Below are 23,355 nucleotides of genomic sequence, written 5' to 3' on the forward strand. Positions count from 1 at the left end.
CCACCCTTAGGAACAAAACATGAGAGAGGGAGGCTGAAGAAGGGATGTGTCCTAAATCCGGAGTTGGCCCAAGCAAAGCCTAAAGCAGGCCAGATGGTAATCCTCACTGCCAGAGCTCCCGTTTACAAAGAACCTGTGAGGAGCCAGGACTCTGCTAAATACTTTGCATTTGTTACCTTACTTAATCCCCACCACAGCCTTATGAGGCAGGTGCCTTTATGCCCATTTGACAGATGAGGACACTGACACGTTTAGGAACTAAGTCTCATAGCTAGTACGTGGTGGTGCTAGGATTAAAATCAGATCTGCTAGACTTCAAGGCCAGTACAATGACCCACTCTGAACCAGAGAGGAGAGGACAAGAGGCCATGCGGCACCAGGGCAGAGAGCCTTAGTGGAACACAGGGAGCTGGGGGATGGAGGCTGGGCAAGGCTCAGGAGGAAAAGCATGGGGAAGAATGTGACCCCTGGGTCCCCGTGGCTGAACTCCAGTTACGAGGGCCCAAGGTAGGCATGGGGAGGAGGGAACAGGAGTTCACTACTGCTGACCCCTCTCAAACTCCCTGTAGCTCAAACCCACCAGGACCTTGAAGGATGGGACTGGCTGATCTAAGGATCCCTGCTGCATTCCCTCTAGAAGGAAAGAGGAGGATGCCGAGAAGTGCCAGCCCCAGCCCCCAGCCCCAGCGCAGTACAGTGGAAGGGCCAGCAGACCTGGGTCCCAATTCTGATTCTGAGGCTTGAGGCAAATATGTAGCTTCTCTGAGCCCTAGTTTCCTTGTCTGTAAATTGGAATAAGACTACCTGACTTGTGAACCATCCTAAGGACAACACGAGACAACCTGGGGAAGCCTCCTCACTGGGTGGATGCCTGGTACACACCCATGTGCTTGGGAAGTGTTCAGTTTCCTCCCTCCTTCATCAGCCTCACATCTGGAAAGTGGATGCCCTTGTACAGCAGAGCATCTCAGAGAGAGAAGCAAGGGATGTAGATTCAGGGGAAGACTCAGGGGCTCCCCACTTACTACCAAACTCAGGCTAGACATTAAGGCCCCTGACTCCCCTCTCCAATTTCACTCCCTTACCTCTCACACTCCCTCCACCCAGCAAGCTACACACGCGTATGTACATGTGTGCACAGACACACAAGCCCCGGCCCTAGGGAAGCTATGGGGGCCATCTCCCCATCCTCCTTCCCACAGCTTCCTAGCCCTTGCTCAGCACCGGCCTCCTCCAGGGAGCCTTCCCAACTTTACTCTGGCCTTTACACACACCTGCCCCACCACCTGTCACCTTCTGTGCCTGCTCTGGCTGAGATCAGGAGCAGACATCACAGCATCCAGAGCTTCAGAGCCAAACAGCACACCCAGTTCCCTTGTTTTATAGTCAGACAAGTAAGCAGCCTTAGCCAAGTCCAAGCTGTGTCAGGGCTGAAACCCAGGGGTGTGCTCTTTCTAGGGTCCTGCTGGCTCTCATATCCAGATCTCTGGCCTTTCGGTGTGTCCCAGCACTTCCACCAGACAGAGCTCTATGAGGGCCAGGATAGGCCTCCTTTCCAACCTTCTCCTCCTCCTCCATCTTTCCCCTCCCTGCCCAGCCAGTGCCCACCTCATAATGAGAGCTGAATACACTTTCCACTGGAAGACTGAGGGGAGTCAGGGCTTACTAATAACAGCTCTTGCTCGCTGGGTGTTTACATCCAGCATATCCTGTGCTGTCATCTCCTTTCATTCTCACACCAGCCTTTTACCATTTTGTTTTCAAGCTAGGAAACTGAGGCTCCGAAAGTGAAGTTAACTTGCATGAGATTCACACCCAGGTCACTGACTCCAGCCCCCGCCGCCCAGACTGCCGGCGGTGCGGCGGGTCACACCTTCCGCTTGGCGATGCTGCGGTGCAGCTCAGCCTTGCTCCGGAGCAGCCCCTGGCCGGCCAGCTCCCGCTCCTCCTCCACGCGACTCTCCCGCTCTAGCTGCTGGAACTCCAAGTCCTCGAAGAGCTTCGTCTCAGTCTCCAGGGCCTCTGCCTCCTTGAACGACAGTGACAGCCGGGGTTGGGAGAGCTCACAAGGCCACTCTGGGCCTGGAAGGCCAGGCCACAGACTTGTGGCTTCTGGGCGCTGGGCCTGAGGGGAGTGGGGAAGTGACCTGCTCCTGCCCCACCCAGCCCCTCTCCTCGGCTTGGCTTTGCCTGGGATGCAGGAGCCGCAGTAAGGAGAGGACTAACCCCGCCCCCCAACCCTTCCTGGTCCCTTCCAAGCCACAGCACCGACCCTGGTGTCCGGCAGGTACTGCTGGGGCCAGGTGGTCCCGTCCCACCGCACTCCTCTTCTTTCTGGGCGGGTGGCCCGGGGGGGCTGGGGGAAGGGAGCTGGTGACACTGACCCTTCTCAGCTGCTCCTGTAACTGTTCCCGCACTGACTCGGGGCAGTTATCGAGCTGCGTCTGGAGCTCGGCGTAGAGCGCCTGGCGGGCCTCCAGGTGCCTCCGTCCCGCGGCCAGCTCCGCCCTCTCCTGGTCGGCGGGAGGCGGGAGGGCGGCACAGGGGAGAAACAGAACACACACTCCTCAACTCCGGCCCGGCGGAGGCGCGAGGGGGCGGGGTGGCGGCTGGGGCGAGAGAAGTCGGACAGGGGATGAGGGAGAAGAGGGGGGAAGAGGAAGGATAAAAGAGGAGAACCACCAGGAGAGGAGAAAGTAAAGAATCGAAAGGGGAAATGAGGTAGGAGAGAGATGAAGAATAAGGGGGGACGGTAAACAAGAGGCAAGAACTGCGGTTTAGGGAGGGGACTCAGGTGAAGGGGAGGGTGTCACAGGCAGAGAGTGGGTGCAAGACAGAAATTGTGGTCTCTTGCAGTCCCTTCAACTACAAGTGTTTGGGTAGGTCCTAAAAAAGACCCTCCATTTGTTCTTTCTCCAAAACAGTCAAGGTCAAGGCAGGTTCTGCATCACAAACATGGGGCCTCTAGCCCCTCATCTTCCCCTCTTCTGCTGCCCAGAGACCAAAATTTAACCCTGGGGAAAGAGTAGGGACGGTAAGGGTTAAATGCAGGGGTGAGGTGTGAATTAGGAGCTGAGGATGTTAGAGCAACAGCAGTGCAGTGGAGGGGACCCCAGCCCAGCCTGCCCTCGGCCTCCCTCCCTCCTGCCCAGGTGGGGATGGGGGTGGGTTTGGGTGCTGGCACTGCAGGCTGAACCTCAGCAGGGATGAGGGTTACAATTAGTTCGGCCGTTGCCATGGTAATAGGAGCCCCAGGAGTGGGTACAGAGAGGAGGTGGATGGCTCTGTCTGGGGCGAGATGACACCTCTGAGGGCGGGAAGGGGGACAAGGGGAGGAGTTGGTGAGTCACCCCTCCGAAGGACAGGCAGAGGAGAAACTGTGATCACTGATTCCCAAGCCAGAGTGGGGATAGGGCTGAGGGCTGGGAATGGGGCTAGAGGCTGAGGCCGGGGCTGGAGAGGGAAGCTAAGTAAACCATCCCCACCGCCACCACCCCATATCCACTGCCATCACCACCACCACCACCATCACCACCACAACCTCCAATAACCTGGCCCAGAAAGAAGGCAAAATCCAGGCCTCCAGGCAATCCCAGGTCAAGAAGAAATGAGGCTAAGCAGGTTCCTTGTGAAATGCTGAACTTCACCCCAGGATTAAGCACCTATACTGAAACCTGTCTTCTCATCCACACACCCATCCCTCCACCACACCCCTCCCTCCCTGGAGAAGAGGACCCAATCAGGCCAGCTCCTGGATCCAGAAACTTCCCCATCCTTGGGCTCAGCTTTTAAATTATACTATGTTCCAGATGGCCTCCCCATTCCCACCCTCTGGTTAGGGTATCTGAATTTAGGAAGCCCCAAGAGAAAGCTACGAAGAGTAGCCACTGTGTTGGCAGAGAGCCCCTGTCCAAGCCCTCCACAGGACATGCCACAACTGAACCTGCTTACCCTTCCTGCTCCATAGGCAAGGTAGGGGTACTTGGGGAACAGCCTGCCTCTCTCTACTATGCAGAAAACTGCCAACATTCTGTGGAGAGGGCAACCCAGGCTTTTTCAAATGGGAGGAGCTCCTGAGCCAAGCAATTCCCCCAACTTTGTACCCCTCTTGCCAATGTCCCATTGTGTAGGGTTGAGCTATGCCCCCCTACCCATCCCTTTCTGATCAAATCCCTGGGGTCCCACACCAAGAAAAGAAAGCGGCAGCATTAGAGGGAGAAACAAGGGGCACAGAGGTGCCCCTGGAGTTAGTACAAAGGCACGCGTGGCTCAGCACTGCCTGGATGGCACTCGCAGTTAGGGGCATGCAGAGAGCCCAGAACAGTGATTAGAGGGGGCGTTAGTACAGGCCTGGTTGGCAAGTGTGGAGTTAATTTGGCACAGAATTTGGGAGTGTGGTTTTGGGGGCCAAAGCTCCAAAAAATGTGTCAAAGAATTTTTAAGAGCCTCAGAATTGAAGGCAGGAGGAAGATACTCTCAAAAAATTCAGAAGGAAAATTAAATTCTTGGAAAAATACTGTCAAATCCAGAAATAGATGGCCCCTCTTCACTTCAGAACTTTTGGCACGTTGTTGGGCATCTTGGGTGTGGCTGGCATGGCCCCTGTGGGACAGAGTGGGCCCTGCAGGCTGGCATGAAATCTGAAAGGGGTGGGGGTAGGAGCTGGGACCATCTGGGATGAGAGGCTGCAGATCCAGAAGGCTCAGGGGAAGCAGAGGCCTGAGGGCCATCTCCCAAAGACCACATCCTGAGCACTGGAGTCATGCTTGGAGGGAGATGTGCTCCAGCTGGTCAGACCCAAACCTGAACCACTCCCCAGCACCAGTGCCCTCGGACTGTGCTCACTGCCCAAGTGGGGGCTTTGGCACTTCCTAGAAAGGCCATGAAGGGCCTAGAATGGTAGGTACCCAGGCACCCAGAGGTAGCACAAAGACCCAGACAGAGGAGGCCCCAGACACCAGCCCAGCCCCTGGCAGTGCCCTCCAAGCTGGTACCTTTCACAGAGGTCAAGGCCCTCTGGCCCGGACGGGCACAGAGACCTCCTGGTCTGCAAGGTGGATGAGGTGAGGGGTGCAGGGCCCCAGAGAAGGCATTTTCTCCTTCTCTCCCAGGCCGCCGGTACCCAGCACTGGGCCAGGCCAGGTATGAGTTACCTTGTCCCTCTCCTTTTGGATGCCTGTCTCCAGGGCTGCCAGCTTTTCCTGCAGCTGGTCCATTGCCTTCTGCTCCTTCTGCAATAGTGCCCGCTCGGCCTCCCTCTCCCCCTGCAGCAGTGCCCGCTCCATTTCAGCCTGTGGGCAGACGCCAGGGTCCACGTCAAGGCTGCTGGACTCAGGCCCCTCTCTGGGAGTCCCTACTCTGCCTGGGGCCCTTGGGACTCACCTCCCGGGCAGACTCCTGCAGCTGCTGCTCCAGCTCCTTCACACGGACCTTGAGCTGCTCCACTCGCCCTAGCACCCGAGCCCGCTCTTCTTCCAGGGCCAGCACCTCTCCCTGGAGCTTGGTGCTGGGTGCATCTTCATGCTGGAGGGCAGGGAAGCCATCAGCTGGAGAAGCTGGAGCCTTCCAGAGTCAGACTAAGAGAATGGATCCTCATTCCCAAGTGGGCACTCAGTCCAGTAACTGGACTGAGATAGGAGGCAAATCCCTCTGCATGGGGAGCAACAGGGCTCAGCTCGAGGGAATAAAGATTTACTGTTGAATGCCAGGCCTGGGTGAGGCCCCAAGGAAGGGCAGGTCATAAATCGTATATACAGCTTGGGAAACTCAACAACACCTCTCCTGTCTTCCTTGCTTCCTCGTTTCTACACCTCTGGACTCCAGTCTTTTCCCAAACTTGATTTTTCTACTACTTACCCCTCCCTGGTCCTTAGCAACTACCATACCAGCCTCCTCTGCCTCCTAGCAGGCTGACCCAGCCTAGCCCATCCTACCTCCTGCTGGGTGCTCTCAGTGCTGCTGCATTCCTCCTTGAGATTTTCCTCATCAGAGCGTTCCACGCTCTCCCACAGGCGTTGGGTGCCTCCTCCAGGCTCCTCGTTGCTCCGCACAGAAGCCCCCATGGCCCCTGCAAGGCCCCTCGAGGGCCTCCGGCCCGCCAGCGCCAGTGCTGCAGACGCCTCCCCAATGCTGGGCAGCTCCCCGGCCTCAGGGCCCCCGTCAGCCCGACTGTACTCAGCACACAGGTTCAGGATGGTCTCAAGACGCTGGCGTTCCTAGGCAGGGTGGACAGAGCAGGGCATGAGGGGGAGGAGGCCAGGTCCTGGTCGGGCTAGAGCCAGGCATGGTATCCTGGCAGAAGCGAGAACTTGGACCCTAGGGGCTTGGCATCAAGTCAGGAGAGCCCCAACCCCAAGGTCTGGGAGAGGCAGACGGAAGGTGGGCACCCTAGAAGTTGGCAGGAGGAGACAGGCTGCTGGGTCATCTGGCCACGTGGCCAGCTCCTCCCATGTTCCTGTTTCCTTTCCCTTCTCATTCTATGCCAGGAGAGGCTCCCTCGTGGACGCATGGGCACACCCAGACAAACACAGGAACACATACTGGTACACAGACTAAGGACCACCCTCAGACACAGACACTCAGGCGCACATGCGCACACAGATACACGAAGACCCACAGATAAGGCACACAGAGACACCCTCACTGACTACCCGACACACAACCACGCTGTCCCTGCATTACCAGGCAGACACCAGCCCTGACACGCACAAATGCGCACTGACGCGTGGATAAACATGATCTAGCACACACGCAGGTGGGCACCCACACAGACAGTGGACAGCCGACCACGGGCCCACAGGGACCTGACACACAGGGTTGACGCAAAGACACGCTCAACCTCCTCAGGTGTCTCTCACTGTCTACAGTTTGGCCATGACCCCCAGATACTTACCCAGATTCGCTCCTGCTGTTTGCCCAGCTCTAAGGCAAAAAGACCAGGAACCAAGCCTCAGCACCCAGGAGGTTGGGTTAGTGTCCCCACCCCCACCCTAGGGCCCAGATAAGCAGCCTGGGTAAGGTGGGAGGGGCAGGGCAGCCAGCCTCCAAGACTTAAAGTGGCAGGTGGGGCAGGTCAGGGCTGGTGGTGAGGTGTGTGCTTGTGTGTAGGGATGAGGGGCGGGGAGACTGGATAGAGGAGGTGAGGAGGTCTGAGCCACCACTCTGCCTGTGCCAGGCTCATGGCCCTTCTCCAGGATGTGATCCCAGGGTGGGACAAGCATTCTCTTCTAGACCAAGGTAAAAAGAATAAGGAGAAGATGCAGCAAAGGGAAAGACAGGGGATCCTGCCTCATCTCTCCCTCACCCAAGATAAACACACTACCCCACACCCTCACCCAGAACTGTCCTTTGTCCCCAGACAAACCTCCTCAGCTCTGGTTCTCCTCCTCCATCTAATCCCAGGGTTCCTATTCCCCCAAGAACTCTGTTCTTCTGCTCTCAAGGGAGAGAGGGCATGGGAGGCGCCAAACCCATTCTCCTCCTGTACGTGGGCTCCATGCGAACACACCACCCAGAGCCCCTTCAGCTCCCTGTGCTATCTGGGGAATCCTGGCCCCCACCCAGCTCAGATGCTGTCTCCAGACAGCTGCCCAGAGCCACACCCGGCCCCTGCACGCACCCACACACATGCACGTGGACACACACAATCACACAGACCAGCCTGGGGTCAGGTCAGGGCTGCCTGCTCATTCTTGCCCTCTTCCTGCCACCCCCACTCCCAAATGGTCCCACTGGGCCATGGGAGGCAAGACTACCCATTTGTAGAGGTCAAAGAGAAGCAAGAAAGAAGGATCAGGAGCTTTTCTAAAGAAGAAGCCTCAGACAGGTTCCAAGAGCTCATGGGATAAACCCACTCCTCTCTCTGGGCTTCAGCCTTCTCATCATGAAGGTCTGCTTCTCAAACTGAGAAATGTAAGGCCTTACCATCAATGTGGAGTGTCTTCCTAGAGCTTCACTGTACTCAGGTAAATAATGCAAAACTTAATTTATACATTATGACAAATGCCATGTTGTAAAATAAATGCAAAATAAGCATGCATTTAAAATAAAGCCTCAGAGATTTCAAAGAACATTCTTTAGGGCACCAGAACCTGGCAGCATCCATCATCAAGGTGAACCCTGGAGGTGGGGAAGCCTGAGAAGGCCAGGCCCTGTCCCAGACCCCCTCCCACTCTGCCAGCTGGCCTGCCCAGGCCCTGGCAGAGACCCTGCCCTGGACGGCAGGCAGCCTCCTGGCATCCACTCACCAGCCTCTCCATCTCCTGCTCCCGGAGTCGCTCCTGGCGCTGCCGCCGGTGGTACTCCAGGAGGTCATCCTCGTTGTCGCTGATCTCTGTGATGCTGTTTTTCCGCTCCCGGGTGACAGGCACCCTTAAGTCCCCACTGGAGAGCTTCCTCTGGGCACGGGGGCTCTGGCGGGGCGAAGCCCCAGTCAGTGAGCCCAGACTATAGGCTGGGCTCAGCCTGCCACTGAAGCTGCCCTTGCGGGGTGCCAAGGACTCCCCAAGCGTGGGTGAGGGGCTCCGTGTCCTGTGACTCCGTGCACCCAGAGTCAGGGAAAAGTCCTCTGGTGATGCCCCGTGGGCTGCCCAGCGCCGAGGCCGGGAACTCTCTGCCACTTCCCTAGTTAGCTTGGGATCGGGAGTGGTCCGGGCAGGCATGGGGGAGACAGCCCGTCGGGAAAGAGATGGGCTCAGTGGGGGGAGTTCCCGCATACTGTCCAGGCCCCGCCGACTCAGGTGGGGGCTCTCAGGAGGCTGCAGGGTACGGGTGGCTGACCCATCTGAAAATGTTCGGCCCACTAGTTGGCGCGAGGGGCTGGTTGTCAACACTCGCTCAATGCCTGGTGGCTCACGGAAAGGGCTGGGAGGGCGGTCCTGGAGTGTGCCAATCTTGTTGCGAGGAGCAGGGACTGGAGGCTGGAACTTGGGGCTGCCAGGAATGCTTGTGGGTTGGCTACGGGCACCGGAAGTGGGATATTCGCTCAGACTTATAGCCACCATGGGCAGCTGCCCACCCAGCCGGGGGCTCTCAGTGGCTCTGCGGGCCTCCGCCAAGACAGTGGCTGCAGGGCTGTCTGTCAGCAGACCCCGGAGGCCAGGGCTGGGAGGCCGCTCATGCCCTCCTTTCCTGCTCAGCCGGGGGCTCTCAGAGGGGTGGGCACTGCTTGGGCGGGGCTGTGGGGGCTGCAGGGCCAGATGGTAGCTAGAGGAGCGGGCGGGAACCAGTGGGGGCATAGAAGGTCCTGGCTCCTGCCCGCTGGGCGAGTGGCTGGCACAGCTTCCACTGCTGGCTGGTGAAGAGAGCGGAGAGAAGGCTGGCGAGGTGTTCTCATAGCTGGAGCCCACAGACATGGCACCGGGGCTGGTTGGAGGGGACAGCAGGTAGCGCCCATTAGCCATCGGTGACAGTGGAGAGGTTGCAGCAGGCTTCTTGCCAGCAGCGCCAGGCTCCTCTAGCACCAGTGAGTCCATGATTTCCTGCAGGTCCTTCTCAATAGAGCTTACCAGGGAACTGTGGCTGGCACAGGTGGAGGGTCCCCGGGTGGCAGGCTGTGGGGTGTGGTTTCCATTCACCAGGCTTTCAGATTCAGCTGAAAGGAAAGGCAAAGAGGCCTCAGGCCCTGGTCTCCATTTGGGGAGCTGCATATTCACAACAGAGAGTACTCCCCTACCTCCTCCTAGCATGGTGGGGCTGCAAAGGCTCTGCCGCTGACCAGCTGTGCAACCGCAGTCAAGCCACTTGCCCTCAGTGTGACTCAGTTTCCCCTCTGTAAGCATGAGGATGGGCAGGGCCCTTCTTGCTCTAACATTTTATGACTCAGGGAAGAGTTGGTGATGATGCCTCAGGGCAGACAATGCCAGGCACTTCTAGGCCTAGTTGTTGCTGACTCACCCCAGACTAGGCTCCTCCCCTACCTTGGTTTCCCAAACCTCCTGTACCTCCCCTTCAGAAAGGGCAGGTGGACGTCCTGCAAAGGGAATGGGGGCCTGCGGCATAGCTGGCCAGAACTTCCTGGGGTTCCCAGTCTAATAGGACATCCTCCAGGGTGCAGTCAGAGGCCCAGGGAAAAGCAAAGGCTCCAGGGCTGGGCTGGGTGAGCGGTGTGTGCGGCACCACTTTGTCCAGTCAGAAGCAGGGGAAGGGTCTGGTGCTAATAGCTGATTCCTAGAAGCTAGGCTGGCTGGCAACTAGGTGTAGCTCAGTGCCTCCAATTATCCCATTAAGCCCCGTCAGCAAGAGCCCACCTTGGCCCTGCCTCAGGCATAGTCAACCAACCAGGAGTCCCTGGATCCACTGCCCCCAAACAGCTGAGGGAGCAGTATCACAAAGGTCGGGATAGGGGACAGGGTAGAAGTAACCAGGAACTGGACTGAGAACTAGGCTTCTGATCCCCCAGGGGGCTGGAAAAGATGGGAGGGATAGGGGATACAGTGTTTGCAAGACTGTTTGGGTCCAAACTGTGGGGACTGTGTGGGACCACAAGCCAGAGAGGTTTTCATGGATACTGATGACCCCAGTGACCACCCACCTTCCCTCAGGTCCCCAGTCTATCTGTTTATGCTACTGATGCCACCTCACTAGGTTTACCTGACATATGTCCACCTGCCTCAGCACTATGTTGGCACTGTCATCCCACAGCCATCTGAATGCCAGTGCAAAGTCTAGGGCGGGAGGCGCACTGGCATTCTGGTCTGCACTCCACCCCCTAGGCAGCTAGGCTGAGGGGGGCTGTGCTGGTTCCCTGGGACAATCACCAATTCTCCTCTGGGGATCAATAATTCACACACAAACTGCAGCTGTTCCACTGAGTCATCAGCTGGCATGGCCTGGCCTGGGGGTGGGGTAGGGCCCAAGGACATGATTACCAGCAGGTGGGACCCACCAGCGCTTACTAAGGGTACAACCTAATGCTTCATTCTGCCCATCAGGTTACCCTCGAGGGTAAGGCCAAGGTGTTGCTGGTTCCCTGGACACAGAAGGCCAGGGTCCCAGACACTGAGCAGCATCTTCCAGGGCAGTGGGGCACAGGCTGGCAGAGCCCCCCACCCCTTGGGCACATGATTCCCCAATTCCAGCCAAGCAGCACTGCCTTGGATTTCTCCCAGTGGCCCGACCACCTGGTATTCTTCACCAGTGGCCCATGGCAGGTGGCAGTGAGCCCAGACGATGGGTATTGTCCTGCCCTGACACTCAAAGTGTCACTGGAGTGGGCAAGGAGGGCAAGAGGTGCCACCAACCCAATCCCCTGTCCCAGCTGGGTACCTACCATGGCCAGGGGTGTAGTGGGGCCCAGGGGCCCGGCCCCCTGCCGGAATCATGCTCTTCATCCACTTGGCTTCAGCCGGGTGGTTAAAGCGGAGGAAGGTGGACTGGCCCAGGCACAACATACAGCCTGCAGAGAAAGCAAAAGCTTGACAGGGCAGGCCAGGGCTCACCACAGGTGTCCCCACCTGCACCCACAGTGTCCACATAGTTTTACAAGTGTCCTCCAGGGCACCCGGCCCCACCTGTGCTTGAGACAGGGCCTTCCAGGTCTTCATAGCACACAGCAGAGTGCAAAGGGCACTGGTTTGAGAGTCCCAAGATCTGAGTCCTAGTCCTAACTCCTCTTCTTAACGGCTATGAGATCTTTGGGTGAAGTCACTTCACCTCTGAGTCCAGTTCTCTTATCAGAAAAATGGGGACAATACTACTGATCTTACAGGTTAATAAGACAGTGCACGTGAATATGCTCTGTAAATGGAGAAGGTTCTTCAGAGAACATGGACACCCATGTCCCCCCACCTCAGCCTGTATCCATGACCCATCTATTTGCCCCTTGGATGGATGGGACAATTGGAGAGGCAACTACTTCCAGGATCACAAAAGGAGCTCTGAGTTGGCGACAGGGTAAAATGTCTGGCTCCTTATCACTGTGTGGCCCAAAGAGAGCTCTGCCACCCTCTCTGAGAGTCTGGGGACCACCACCCTCTTTCTTCCTGACAAAGCACCCTCTGGCCTGACATCTTTCTGCTCCCTGGTCTCCCCTGGAATCTAGCCAAGCCTAGGCCACTGGGCCTGGCCTCAGCCTAGCACATTCCCGGGCAGTAGACACAAGCCCAGTCCTGCCCAGGAAGTGTAAGTGCATGTGGGGGGGAAGGGATGTGGAAGCCAGAAAATGTAGCCAGGGGCACTAGGAGTGTGCACAGCAGCAGGGGTGCCCGCAGCCTGGCTGGCAGAACTCCTCCTCCTGGCCACACCAGGTGCTAGAGGGCTCCTTCAAAAGATACTGCGCTGGGAGAAGCCAGAGCCCTGATGCTCTCTACCACCCACCCATGTGTCCACACACCGGGCCCCTGGGCCCCTGGGCCCCAGCCTCCTGTCTACCCAATCTGGTGCCACTTGGCACCCCAAGCTTCATGCCAGTCTGAGCTTAGACTGGCAAGGAAGTCTACATTCCTGGACGCTGAGACAGTTCAACTCAGGCAGGCCTCGAGGGCAAGGGGCATCCCAGGCCACGTGGGTACCTTGGAAGGCCCCCACTGAGAAGCTGAACAGCCTATTGCTCGGACCCTGGGCATTGCTGTGTCGTCGAGGGCTAGCAGGCTTAAAACCTCATAGCAGATCGCCACAGTGGACAAAGCTACCCACTACCTTGGCATGCCCACAGGCCTTCCAAGGTAGGCACGTACCAACAAATGCTGATGGGTGTTTGGGGGGTAGGGGAGCCATCCCTGCCAAGCCACCAATCAGAGAATCCCAGAGTAATCATAACCAAAAAAATAAGAGCCAACCACACTGTCCACATAATTACAACCACAGCTGTTTCAGAAAGAGCCCTCCCCCTCCTTTTCAGTCATTTAACAAGCTAATTAATGATGAGTTCATAGGGTCTAGACAGACCCACTCAACCTTAGGTTGATGAGGGGAGAGAGTGGTGGGGATCAGGAGCCTGACCACCCAGTCCAGGTGTGGAAGGAGGTAGGCAGTCTGGGTGGATTCCAGCCTATCAGCTACAGGCCCACCCAAGAAGGCTGCTGGCATCTAGGGACCCTCCACCCTGGCCCCTGTAGCTATGAGTTCCCTGCCCCTTCCTCTGCCCCTCACCCTCCCCAACACAGGGGGTGTGGCCATGCTGCCTCTGGGCTATAAATAGGTGATGCCAGGCAGCAGAGTTGGAGCCATATTAATAGAGCGGGCAGGGGGGCAGCAGGACTGAAAGCTGCCCAGCTCCTGCGCAAATTTAACTTTCTATTTGCATTCAGGGGCCCCATGCTAATGCAACTCTGACCCTACTGCCCCTAGGAGCCAAGCCAGCCTCAGTTTCTGGGAAGAAACCTCTCTGTCCACTTCTGCTTCATACCTCCAATAGGCAGCCCACTCAGGAAACCCAGGAACCCCTTCCCATCAGTCAAAGCCCAGAGGGGCTCAGGTCCCAGCTGTGTGCAGGTGGGTGGGGGAGCTGCACATCTGGAGTGGAAAAAGGGGCAAAGGAGAGGGTGGATCCTATCTCTGAGAGACGCAGAGGGGAAAACACACACACACCCCTCACATAGATGCTCACAGAAACACACAGGGACTCACAGAGACACACTCGCCATACTCATAGACCTACAAGCTCACACACTCACTGAGCGAGTCACTGCCCTGCTAGCCACACAAATAGAATGGCCAAACGGAGGCTGGGTGAGGGGAAGATGAAAGGAAGAGCCTTGGCTCTTGTGTCAGAGACCCCCCCCCATAACTCAGGCCCCTCTCATGCTAATCAGGACCCCTCAACCCACCGGGTGGCGGTCTGTGGAGAAGACCTGCCGAGGACTCGGGAAGATGAGGAGGTACACTCCCCGCTGAGGAGTGCCCCCCCCCCCGACACACCAAGCCCAGACCCCACACTGAGAAATGTCCGGGGCCTCACATCCTAAAGCCCCCAAAGAGAGGCCGAGGTGCCCTTCCCCGGCTGGTGCCCACCCTACCCACCCCACCCCCAGCCGTCGCTCCTAGCCCGTGCTTCTCCCCGCCCGGCTGCCGGGGGCTATGGCTGGCCGGGGCTGGGGACTCACCGCCCAGCCGGGACCTCAGGGCCGCTTGCCTCCGCTAGCTCAGTCCTCCAGGTTCCCAGCCCAGCCAAGCCTTTGAGGGGGCGGGCCGACCTCCCGCGCCGCGGGCTCCAGGCTCCGAGCAAGCAGCAAGGCTGCAAGCAGCCACCAATGCCCAGGGAGGGGCGGGCCGGCCACCACCGGTGGGGGAAGGGAGCCAGGGAGGGAGGGACAAAGGAGAGTAGGAGGAGAAAAGGAAGTGATGAAGGAGAAGAGAGTTGAGCTGGATGGAAAGGGCGGGGCAGGGCGGGGGATGGAGCGAGGGAGCCAGCGCCGGGATTCCGCAACCGGGGCTGGGGTAAAAGTGGGGCAGCGGAGGAAAGGTTCGCGGGAGGTGACGAGGGAAAATGAGATGTAAACACAGAGGCCAGAGGATGAAGAGCCAGGTGGCAGCAGTGAGGACTCTCACTTCCAGTTCCCTCTGGCTGGAAGTCAGTGGACCTGGGGGCCTGGTTTGGGGGCCAACTCTGGCCCTGACTGCTATGTGACCTTGGGCCAGTCACACTCTCTGGCCTCAGATTCTTTACCTATAGAATGAGGAGGCTGGGCTCAATGACCTCAAAGGTCCAGCTCTGACATTCCGTGGCTCCATATATCAGATTCCAGAGAAGAGCGGAACTCCCAGGGAGCCAGCTAGGTCATTAGGTCCAGCTCTGGCACTTAGTCTGCCACTGTTGACAAGGTCAAGTCCTTCCCCCTGGAGTTCAGGCTAAGATAGTGCTCTGTGCAATGCAAGAAGCATGGAACCCAGCTCCTGCCTCCATGCTAAATGCCTCCTCTTCTGGCCTCCATTCCCACAGTTCACCCCACAACCCAGGCTGGACCAAGGCACTGCCTCTTCCAAGCCAGTCCACTTCCCTGGGCCTCCGGAAACTAACCGTGACTCCTCCCAGCCACAACCTCTAGTTGTGCCAGCCCCAGCAAGCAGCTCCCCCTCACCCCCAATAAGGCACCTTACCTTACCCATCTGGGAAACAGTGTAGCCTACCTCTTGAGTCTCCAAGATCAGGCTGAAGTTTCAGCCAGGAAGGTACCTACCACCCTTCCGGAACCCCAGAGAGTTCCTCTTGTTCCAGAGTCTGGGCCAGAAAAATTTTATGGACATACCACATTCTCTGAGACACATTGTATGTGCTCAGCAACTCACATAACCCCACACACCTTCTCTCACATATACACAGGCACTATGTCAGCCGTGCACACTTAGAGCCACACAAACACTCCAGTTAAGCACATTCACTGTCTTTCATACATATCCCCACAGGCACCAAGCCCCCTCATAGTTACATACTCACAGACATCCTTTCACTCAGCCCCTAGAGAGACTATGAAATAAGAAGTCAGCCTTCATAGAGGAATGAATCATCAGGCAATTTTTTCATCCTTGTTGAATGTCCCCTTACCCCACCTACCTACACTGCCGTACTACACACTCACACCCATGCACACATGTCCTGCTTCCCTTCTGAACAAAAAGGGAAGAACCATATAGAGTCAAATGCAAAAAAAAAAAAAAAAGGGGAGTCTTTTTTTTAAATCTCAGGAAGAGTGATGCATCTGTATGGAAACTGTGACAGCCAGCTGGATAGACCCAGACAGACACGGAGGACTCCTGCCAGTGAGAAACTGAGCAGGAGGCAGGCAAGCATAAGGAAGTGGGAAGATAGGGGTTCTTCTTCCTTTGAGCTTTATCAGTCAAGATCTTTATCAGCCTTATAACAGGAAGATTGGAGGCTTCACTCCCAGTTTACAGAAGAAATCACTGATAATTGAGTAGGAGAGGGAGAGGGTCAATGTCCTGGATCCCAGAGGGAGAGAGCTGGATAACCCAGGAATCCTGGCCACACAACCACGCTCCAGGATCCTCCCTGCTGGCCCTCACACAAGCCCCAACCCACCAATGAAGGGCTTAGGGAGCGAAGGAGACTTGGAGACTAGGCAGCGAATAGTAGGAGTGGATGGGGACCAACTGTCTAGACAGCCTGGGCCCTGTGCTGTGTGGCTTTCTGGGTCCTCCCCTGCTTAGTCCCTCCCAGATCTTTCATGTGGTCTGGCACTGTGGTCCCGGGTGGGGCAGGCTAGGCCCAGACTGAGATTCCTCCCCATTTCCTTGGTCCTGTTCCCAGCTCCACCCCTTGCTCTGTAGAGAAGAGGGCAGCGTGGGACATGGGACATGCCAAGGTACCCAGTCGGGGGAGGGGTGGAATCAGGATCTTCCTGGCTCCCTCACTTCATGCTCCCATGTCCATAGCTCTAGGCTAAAGGTTGGCATCTGCTTTCTGCCTGCTCCCCTCTCTGCCCCGCCCAAGCATATTCCTGCTAGAAGAGTCTGTCACTGCCATCTCTGCTAGCCATGAAGTGGGCCTCTCCAAGTTGCTGACGGCTGGGCACAGTGCCCAGAATGATGCATCTAGGGCCTGGCCCAGAGAGAGTGGGCTTCTTGTTATTCCCAGGGTAGCCCTCTGTTTTTAAAGAGGAGGGTCCCCTTTACAAGGCTGGGTTAGAAGAACAGGACAGGGAAAATGCTCCTCTTCTACATATGCCCACAGATAGGTATGTGGCCAATGAGTTCTCATATATACATAGGAGTACACACACAGACACTTTGGTACCCACAGTCCTGAGTTCACCCCTGCTCGCCACACGAACACACTGATCCATAAACACAAGGAAAGACACAAAGAGATACACAAGCCCAGAGTCACAAACACATCCGGAGATACATAAACACACTCCACTTACACAGACACACAGAGATAGCACAAGCACCCCGAGCCACCCAGTTTCCAGGGAAACGCACTTCCAAGAATGTCCGGAGTGGGGCCAGGCAGGGCTGGGCTTGGTGTCTTGCTCCAAGATGAGACAAGGAAACCCTCAGCTCCTGGAGCCCAGGGGAGGGGGAGGGCTGGGGAGAAGAACACCCGCTCCTTTGTGCCTCTGCCCACCCCTCCCCAGGCTGCCAAGCTTCTGAGACAGGCCAGCCCAGACAAGAAGGCTATGGGGGTGGGGGTGGGGGGGAAGGGAAGGGGGTTTAGGGTCGGAAGAGAGTGGAGCATGCATACTTGGCAGGGTGGGCTTCTGGCTGGGAAGAGTCACTGGGGCCACATGAAATGCCTAAGAATTCCATCTTGGTTCCAGGTCCCCTCTCTCCCCAGGGAGCTACATGATGCACTGGGAAGAGTGGACAGAGAGGCATACAGAGCATCAGTTTCTCTACCCTATTCACAACACAAATGCCAAGAATGTTCTTACCATGAATGGGATGTGATTTGGGGTGAGGGGAGTAAGGGCTAGGCTCTTTCTCCAGCCTACTTTAAACTTTGTCCCTACCTCTCTTTGCTGTTCTACTGTCCACCCCCACACACCCATATCTTGGGGAAGATGCTCTCTTTGAGATTGAAGAGGACCACCATGAACGAGATGGCATCACAGCCCAAGCCCCAATTAATGGAGGTTCCTCCTCTCATCCGGAGTCAGAGACTTGGAAGCCCCGGGGAAGGCAAGGGCCTTCCTGCTGCTGCTGTCCAACCTGCCTCCCTCAAGTCAGCCATGCCCCACAGAGGGCAGGAAGAAAGGAGTGGAGCAAGGACTGGTCTCCTGGGTCAGCTGTGAAGGGAGTTGCATTTAAAGGCTCCAAGGGGTGTGAAAAGAAGGAGAGGGCTACAGGGATTTCCATGTGAAGGAGCTTCCAGCCAGTAAGAGTATCCAGAAAACCATGCCTGGTCATCAGTCCTCCTGCTCTAAGCAAGGCTAAGCCCAAAGCCCCCAGCCCCAAATTAACCCCACCTCTCCCCCTACCCATATCTTCTTTTCTCATTCCTCTAATCTGACAATTCCCTGTATGAATTAATACCCAGAAGAACCCCATTTCTAGGGTGAACACACCCAGTCTGTCAAGTACCACCTGGACCAACCCCCTACATACCTGGTAACCATAGTAACTAGGGACCCAGTTTTGAGCTACCTAACACAACAGAATGGTCTGTGGCTTTGGAAACAGGATGGTAACCATATTCATGACCCAAAAGCTACTGTCACCAGTGTTGCGACAGGAGAGGGCACGTCCTCAGATTTTGCCCTTCACCATCTTCCTCAGGGGTGTTTTCCTCTCCTCCACCTCCAAAGCTTTTCAAAACAACTTCCTTTTGGCACCATAGAATAATGCTCTGTTCCCCTCTCACTGCTCCAGCTGCTCTCCCCTCAACAACCATAACATCACTTGCCATGCCCTTTGATATCAGGAATTAGATCTCTTCTTTTCTCATGGTGTGGGGAGGTAGGGTGCAGGTGACAGAGAAGAAAAGCAAGTTGAAGACAGGTCTGGATGCTGGAGGAGCTTGGGATGTTGTTTAGGCACATCCAGATGTACCTGGGCACCCCCAACCCCAATAAGGCCACTGGGACAGTTACCATGGCAACCACCACAACAGGCTTCCTCTGCATCTAATATGCACAAGCTTCCAAACAGAGGTCCCCTCTGTTTTGGGGTATCAAAACTTACCCTGAGTGAGCCGGGTAGGCTGCCGGACAGGGAGCCCATCAATGGTGCAGGCATTGCCACAAGGGTAGAGGGTGAGTGTGCCCCGCAAGTTCTCAATGTAGCAGTGCTCTGGAGCCAGGCCTGGGCCCTGCAGTGAGATGTCCCTGGCTGCAGAGCCAATCACAGTCCTCCCTGGAGACAGGAGGCAAACTGAGTCAGAGGTGTTGACCAGGCTGAGGAGGCAAGGACAGGGCAAACAGGGCCACATGGAAGTATATTTCCACCTCCTATTCCAGGGAGAATCACTGTCCGCTACTGGCCACCCCTAGAGGGCCTCTGTAACTAGTCCAGGCAGCAAGTGGTGGAAGCTCCTCTCAGACAGAGAAAATTCTGGCCCAGAGGTGGGAAAGCTGACAGGAGGGGGAACTCTTTTCTGCAGACTCTCCCTTAGTCTCCCCAAATCCCGCTCTCTAACTCCTTTTTCCTCTTTACCCTATGCTCTCTCTTTTCTTCTAAATCTTCCTTCTTTTCTCTTCTTCTCCTTCCTTTGGCCACCTGCAGCCTCTCCCTCCCCTCGCTCCCCCTCTCCTCAGGGTAGCCTCTCTGAAACTGCTTCTGTACACACACACACACACACACACACACACACACACACACAGCCTCTCCCCCAGAAGAGCCCCTGGGACTGGTATTTGGAGAATGTGGGGAATGCAGTATCACCCAGGCAACAAGTACAGCCAGGAGCTGAGAGAGGAAGCGCAAAAGCTGAAAGGTGAGGTAGGAGGCTATGCCAGAGTCTTATCTTGGGGGGCCTGCCCCCTCTCCTATCCTTCCATTCTCTACCAGTACTTTCTCCCATGCCAGGCATTGCCCTGGCATGGGGCCCCTTTCTCCTGGGCCATCCTGGTTGCAAAGAGCAATGTGCTCTTCTGTTTCTCTTAGTGCTATCCTCCTGGAGTCTAAACTAATCTTTAATTCCAGTCATGGAGCCAGATTATCTATGGAATCGGAATCGGGCAGGCAGTCTGGGAGGCAGAGACTAGGGAAGCAAACTGTGGAGTGGGATGGCACAGCCTCCCATTTAGGGGAGGCAAACATTATCAGCAGACAAAAGAGGGGCCCCAGCATGTGCAGAAGCCTGGACTCTGGGGCAGGAATGCTTACAAGGATGGAAAGGTGGCAGGTGACACTGGACACCCTGTCCTCTATCCTAACTCACCTTCCTCCAGCGGCAGGAGGGTGATGGCCGTGCTGAGTCTCCCGCTCCCCAGGCTCACCAGATGGGGTTTGTCCGTCTGCACTTTCAGTCCTTTGCCTGTCTCGATCAGGTCCAGGGGTCCTTTCTGCACGTAGTGGGGGTAGGGGATGAACATCGTTAAAAATCCAGGCCAGCACCTTACCACCCTATTCCCAGCCACATCACCACTCTCTCTGGTCCTGAAGAGGGCTCTGATGGTGTTAAAAGGCTCAGCACAAACTCTTGCACAGAGCAGCATTCCACTAAATCGTAATTAGATCTGAATCTAGGCCACTAACTGGTCCCCCTGGATTTAAGTCTTGGCTTAAGTGCCCCTTTTGTCTATTAAGCAGAGATGAGGAGAAAGTAAGCAGGAGGGGGGCAGGGGTGCTGGGTAAGGAGGAGGGGGTACTGTAGAGGTGGGTCAATTGAGCTGAGCTGTAGACTTGTCCCTAGAATCCATTTGGCCATCGCTTGCCCCTACCAAACTAAATTAGAAGGGAAGGTGGGAGTATGGATCAAGGAGAGTGATGCAGCTCGATGTCAGTCCATAAGCTGCTTCCTGACTTTCAAACGGTGTTTTCTGGGTGAACCAATTAACCTGATTCAGATAAAGACTGAGCTGTTAATAGGCTTGGGACCTGGGGAAGGGCAGAGAGGAACAGAACTGCTGCTCTCATCCTTGGGCTGGGGCCAAAGGTGTGTAGAAGAACCGAACCCATTCTCACCAGCTACCAGAGCCCTGCTGCAGCCCTCTTGCCCCCTCCATGAACACCTAACCCCACTCACCTGAATCATGGCCTGGGTCTTGCGTCCAGGGCCTACATGGTTCCTATTGAGAGCGTCCATGGTCCTGGGGCCCCAGAACACCTAAGGACACAGCAGAAACCAAGTGAGGCAGGGAAGCTGGGGCAGAAAAGGGAAAGAAGTGGGCTTTGTGGTAGGGTTCTCAGGGCAGGGGCAGCACCAGCCACCATCATTCTCAGCACCTTCATGCTGAAGGGAAAGTGGAGGCAGCTCAGGAGCTTCCCAGGGGGAAGGCAGTGCCAGGTCTTCAGCCACATCATAGATACTACACCCCACCCTTGCCACCCTAAGCACAAAAAGCTCTATATGCCCCATACTATACTTCTGTGCTTTCTTGCCTTATGATACCCAGAACCCAGGTCTTTGCAACCTGAGGACTCTCAGCCATTTGGAGCATTAGGCAGGGTGGGGAAAATGTACCTTGGTGGGAGAAGCAGAATGGAGGACCCCTCCTGGGACACTGGTAGCCAGAGGGCCCCCACGTAGGTGGTAGTCCTGAGACAGGTGCTCCCTCCCTCAACCTTTCCTTCTCCTCTCCCTTTGTCTCTTTTCCCAGGGGTCTCAGAAGGATATTTTCTTAAAGGAGACACAAGAAAAACCCAGCTGTTCCTGTCATCTCTGTATGTCTCAATTTCTGCACCCTCTCTTCCCCAGAAACAACCTCACCCCAACCCAATCAGCTACAAAAAAAAAACAAAATCAAAACTCAGTGGTGACTAATACTGGGAATATAGGGCTCTTGGGTTCTTATCCTGACTCGGTACTGTAGTAAGCTTAGGCTCTTAGAACCAGGGGTAAGATAGATTCCATAGCCAGAAGTTGAACTCCCCTGGCCCATCCCTCTCTTCCTGGCTCACATCTCTGGTACCTGAGAAATGTGTGCAGAGACCTCTGTGTACCTAAATGCCATCCCTTGGCCAACTTGCTAAGATCCAAAACTTCCTGTTTGCTGCTGAAATGTTACTGGGGAAAGCTGAGAAGAGTGTGACTGAGGGTAGGGAAGGGTACTCAAAAAAACAGGGTTTCCCTCCATCTTTTTCTTCCAGCCACTTACCGGCAGACTTGGAGGGGAAGTGGCAGCAGGAGCCAGCATTCCAAGGCGTGTCTGACCCTTGCAGTTGGGTCCAAGGGCCTCGGCCATGGAGTTACTACCCGCCCAGCTTCCACCCTTCCGGGCCGGTACTACATCATCTCCGTCACCGTTTCCACCCAAGTCACCATTTCCACCCAAGCTGGCGGAAGAGAGGCCAGAACAGGGCCTGGGGCCCGCCCCAAGACTGCCTGGGAAGAGGGAAACCTACACCAAGCCTGCCTGGCACCTCCCCAGGAGGCCTTGCCTTGGGGAAGAATTTCTAGGGACAGAGACTGCTGTACTGCTTCCCTCCACGCAGGAACTCCCTCAGCATACTCTGAGGAAGGAAAAGTAAGAGAAGGTGGGTTAGGGATGGGGAGTGTATGTAGAGAAGGGGTAAGAAAAACAAAACAATATATAATTGTGAAGGAGAGCATCACCATTTACTGGAAAGAACTTTAGGCTGGGTTGTAAGAGCCTTGAATCCTAACCCTGACTTTATTATTTATTAGCTGTGAGATAAAACTGGAATGATTTTTTAAAAATTGTCTAGATTAGTGGTTGCCTAGGGGTAGGTGGGAGCCCTGGTGGCACAGTGGTTAAGAGCTGGGCTGCTAACCAACAGGTCGGCAGTTCATATCTACTAGGCACTCCTTGGAAGCCCTGTCGAGCAGTTCTACTCTGTCCTATAGGGTCACTATGAGTCAAAATCAACTCAAAGGCAACAGGCTTGGTGTTTTGGTAGGGCTAGGTGTGAAATCCCTGGATGGTGCAAATGGTTAAAAAGCTCAGTTGATAACTGAAAGTCTGGAGGTTTGAATCCACCCAGAGGTGCCTAGGAAGAAAAGCCTGGTAATCTACTTCACAAAAAGCAGCCATTGACTCTAAGGCAACTGGTTAGGGTGGGAATGAGGAGAGACTGTAAATAGGCACAAGATTTCTCTTTAAAATGCTCTAAAATTAAATTGTGATGATGGTTGGACAATTCTGTAAATATACTAAAAGATCATTGACTTGTACAGTTAAAAATGGGTGAATTTTATGGCATATTAGTCAGACCTCAATAAAGCTGTTAATTAAAAAAAAAAAAAAAAAAGAGAAAAGTACTCCCAAAATGCAAATCACTACAAATATGCCAGTTATTATGAGCTTCCTGACCTTGAGCAAGTCACTTCACCTGTCTGGGCCTCAGTTTCTTCATCTGTCAAATTGGGGTGTTTGTCACTCTCACCCTGTGAGGCACCTGTGAAGTGCTCATTTATTTAAACTGAAGAACTTCAAGTGGAGATGAAGATTGTAAAGGTATAAGGTTGATGGGGAACAAGAGTGATTAGAGGAGAGGAGAGAAGGGAATAAGGAGGTGAAAAGAGAGGGAGAGATAAGGAAAGAGGTGTGGAGACAGACCGAGAAGATAAGAAAAGATGTAGACACTGGGAGGTGCGAACTGGGGCCCCAGCTCAGAAATCTAATCCAGGTGAAATGGAAAGACACCAGACCAACACGTCCAGCACTCAGGTGGTGCTTTGACAGAGGGGCCACCTGGGGCACTCTCTCCACAGACCCCAACCCGGCCTGGACCGCGAAGCGGAGCTGCGCTGAGGCTCCCCTGACCGGCAAGCCCCGCTTACTGCAACCAGGGTGCTCCCCACTATCCCTGGCTGTAATTACCCACCCAGCTCGC

At 55.5% G+C, this 23,355-nt stretch overlaps 1 protein-coding gene across 3 annotated transcripts in view; it reads right to left on the reverse strand.

Annotated features, from left to right (window-relative positions):
- PHLDB1 (pleckstrin homology like domain family B member 1) overlaps positions 1-23,355 on the reverse strand; it is a 46,873-nt gene that overhangs the window by 19,259 nt on the left and 4,259 nt on the right. Inside the window, exons 2-12 of one of the 3 annotated variants that reach the window (XM_004385655.1) lie at positions 21,023-21,178; positions 20,591-20,665; positions 19,778-19,907; positions 18,580-18,750; positions 11,276-11,395; positions 10,362-10,367; positions 8,247-9,592; positions 5,934-6,215; positions 5,383-5,523; positions 5,154-5,291; positions 1,874-2,029 (exon numbers count right to left, since the gene is read on the reverse strand). In XM_004385655.1, coding sequence (XP_004385712.1) covers positions 1,874-2,029; positions 5,154-5,291; positions 5,383-5,523; positions 5,934-6,215; positions 8,247-9,592; positions 10,362-10,367; positions 11,276-11,395; positions 18,580-18,750; positions 19,778-19,907; positions 20,591-20,644 — 2,544 coding nt within the window. In that variant the 5' untranslated portion in view covers positions 20,645-20,665; positions 21,023-21,178. Of the gene's footprint in view, positions 1-1,873; positions 2,030-5,153; positions 5,292-5,382; positions 5,524-5,933; positions 6,216-8,246; positions 9,593-10,361; positions 10,368-11,269; positions 11,396-18,579; positions 18,751-19,777; positions 19,908-20,584; positions 20,666-21,022; positions 21,179-23,355 lie in introns of those variants that run through there. The other 2 variants (XM_004385656.3, XM_004385654.1) reach the window with 2 other exon arrangements.

The sequence above is a fragment of the Trichechus manatus genome, unplaced genomic scaffold, assembly GCF_000243295.1.
Source record: "Trichechus manatus latirostris isolate Lorelei unplaced genomic scaffold, TriManLat1.0 scaffold00143, whole genome shotgun sequence".
NCBI lineage: Eukaryota > Metazoa > Chordata > Mammalia > Sirenia > Trichechidae > Trichechus > Trichechus manatus.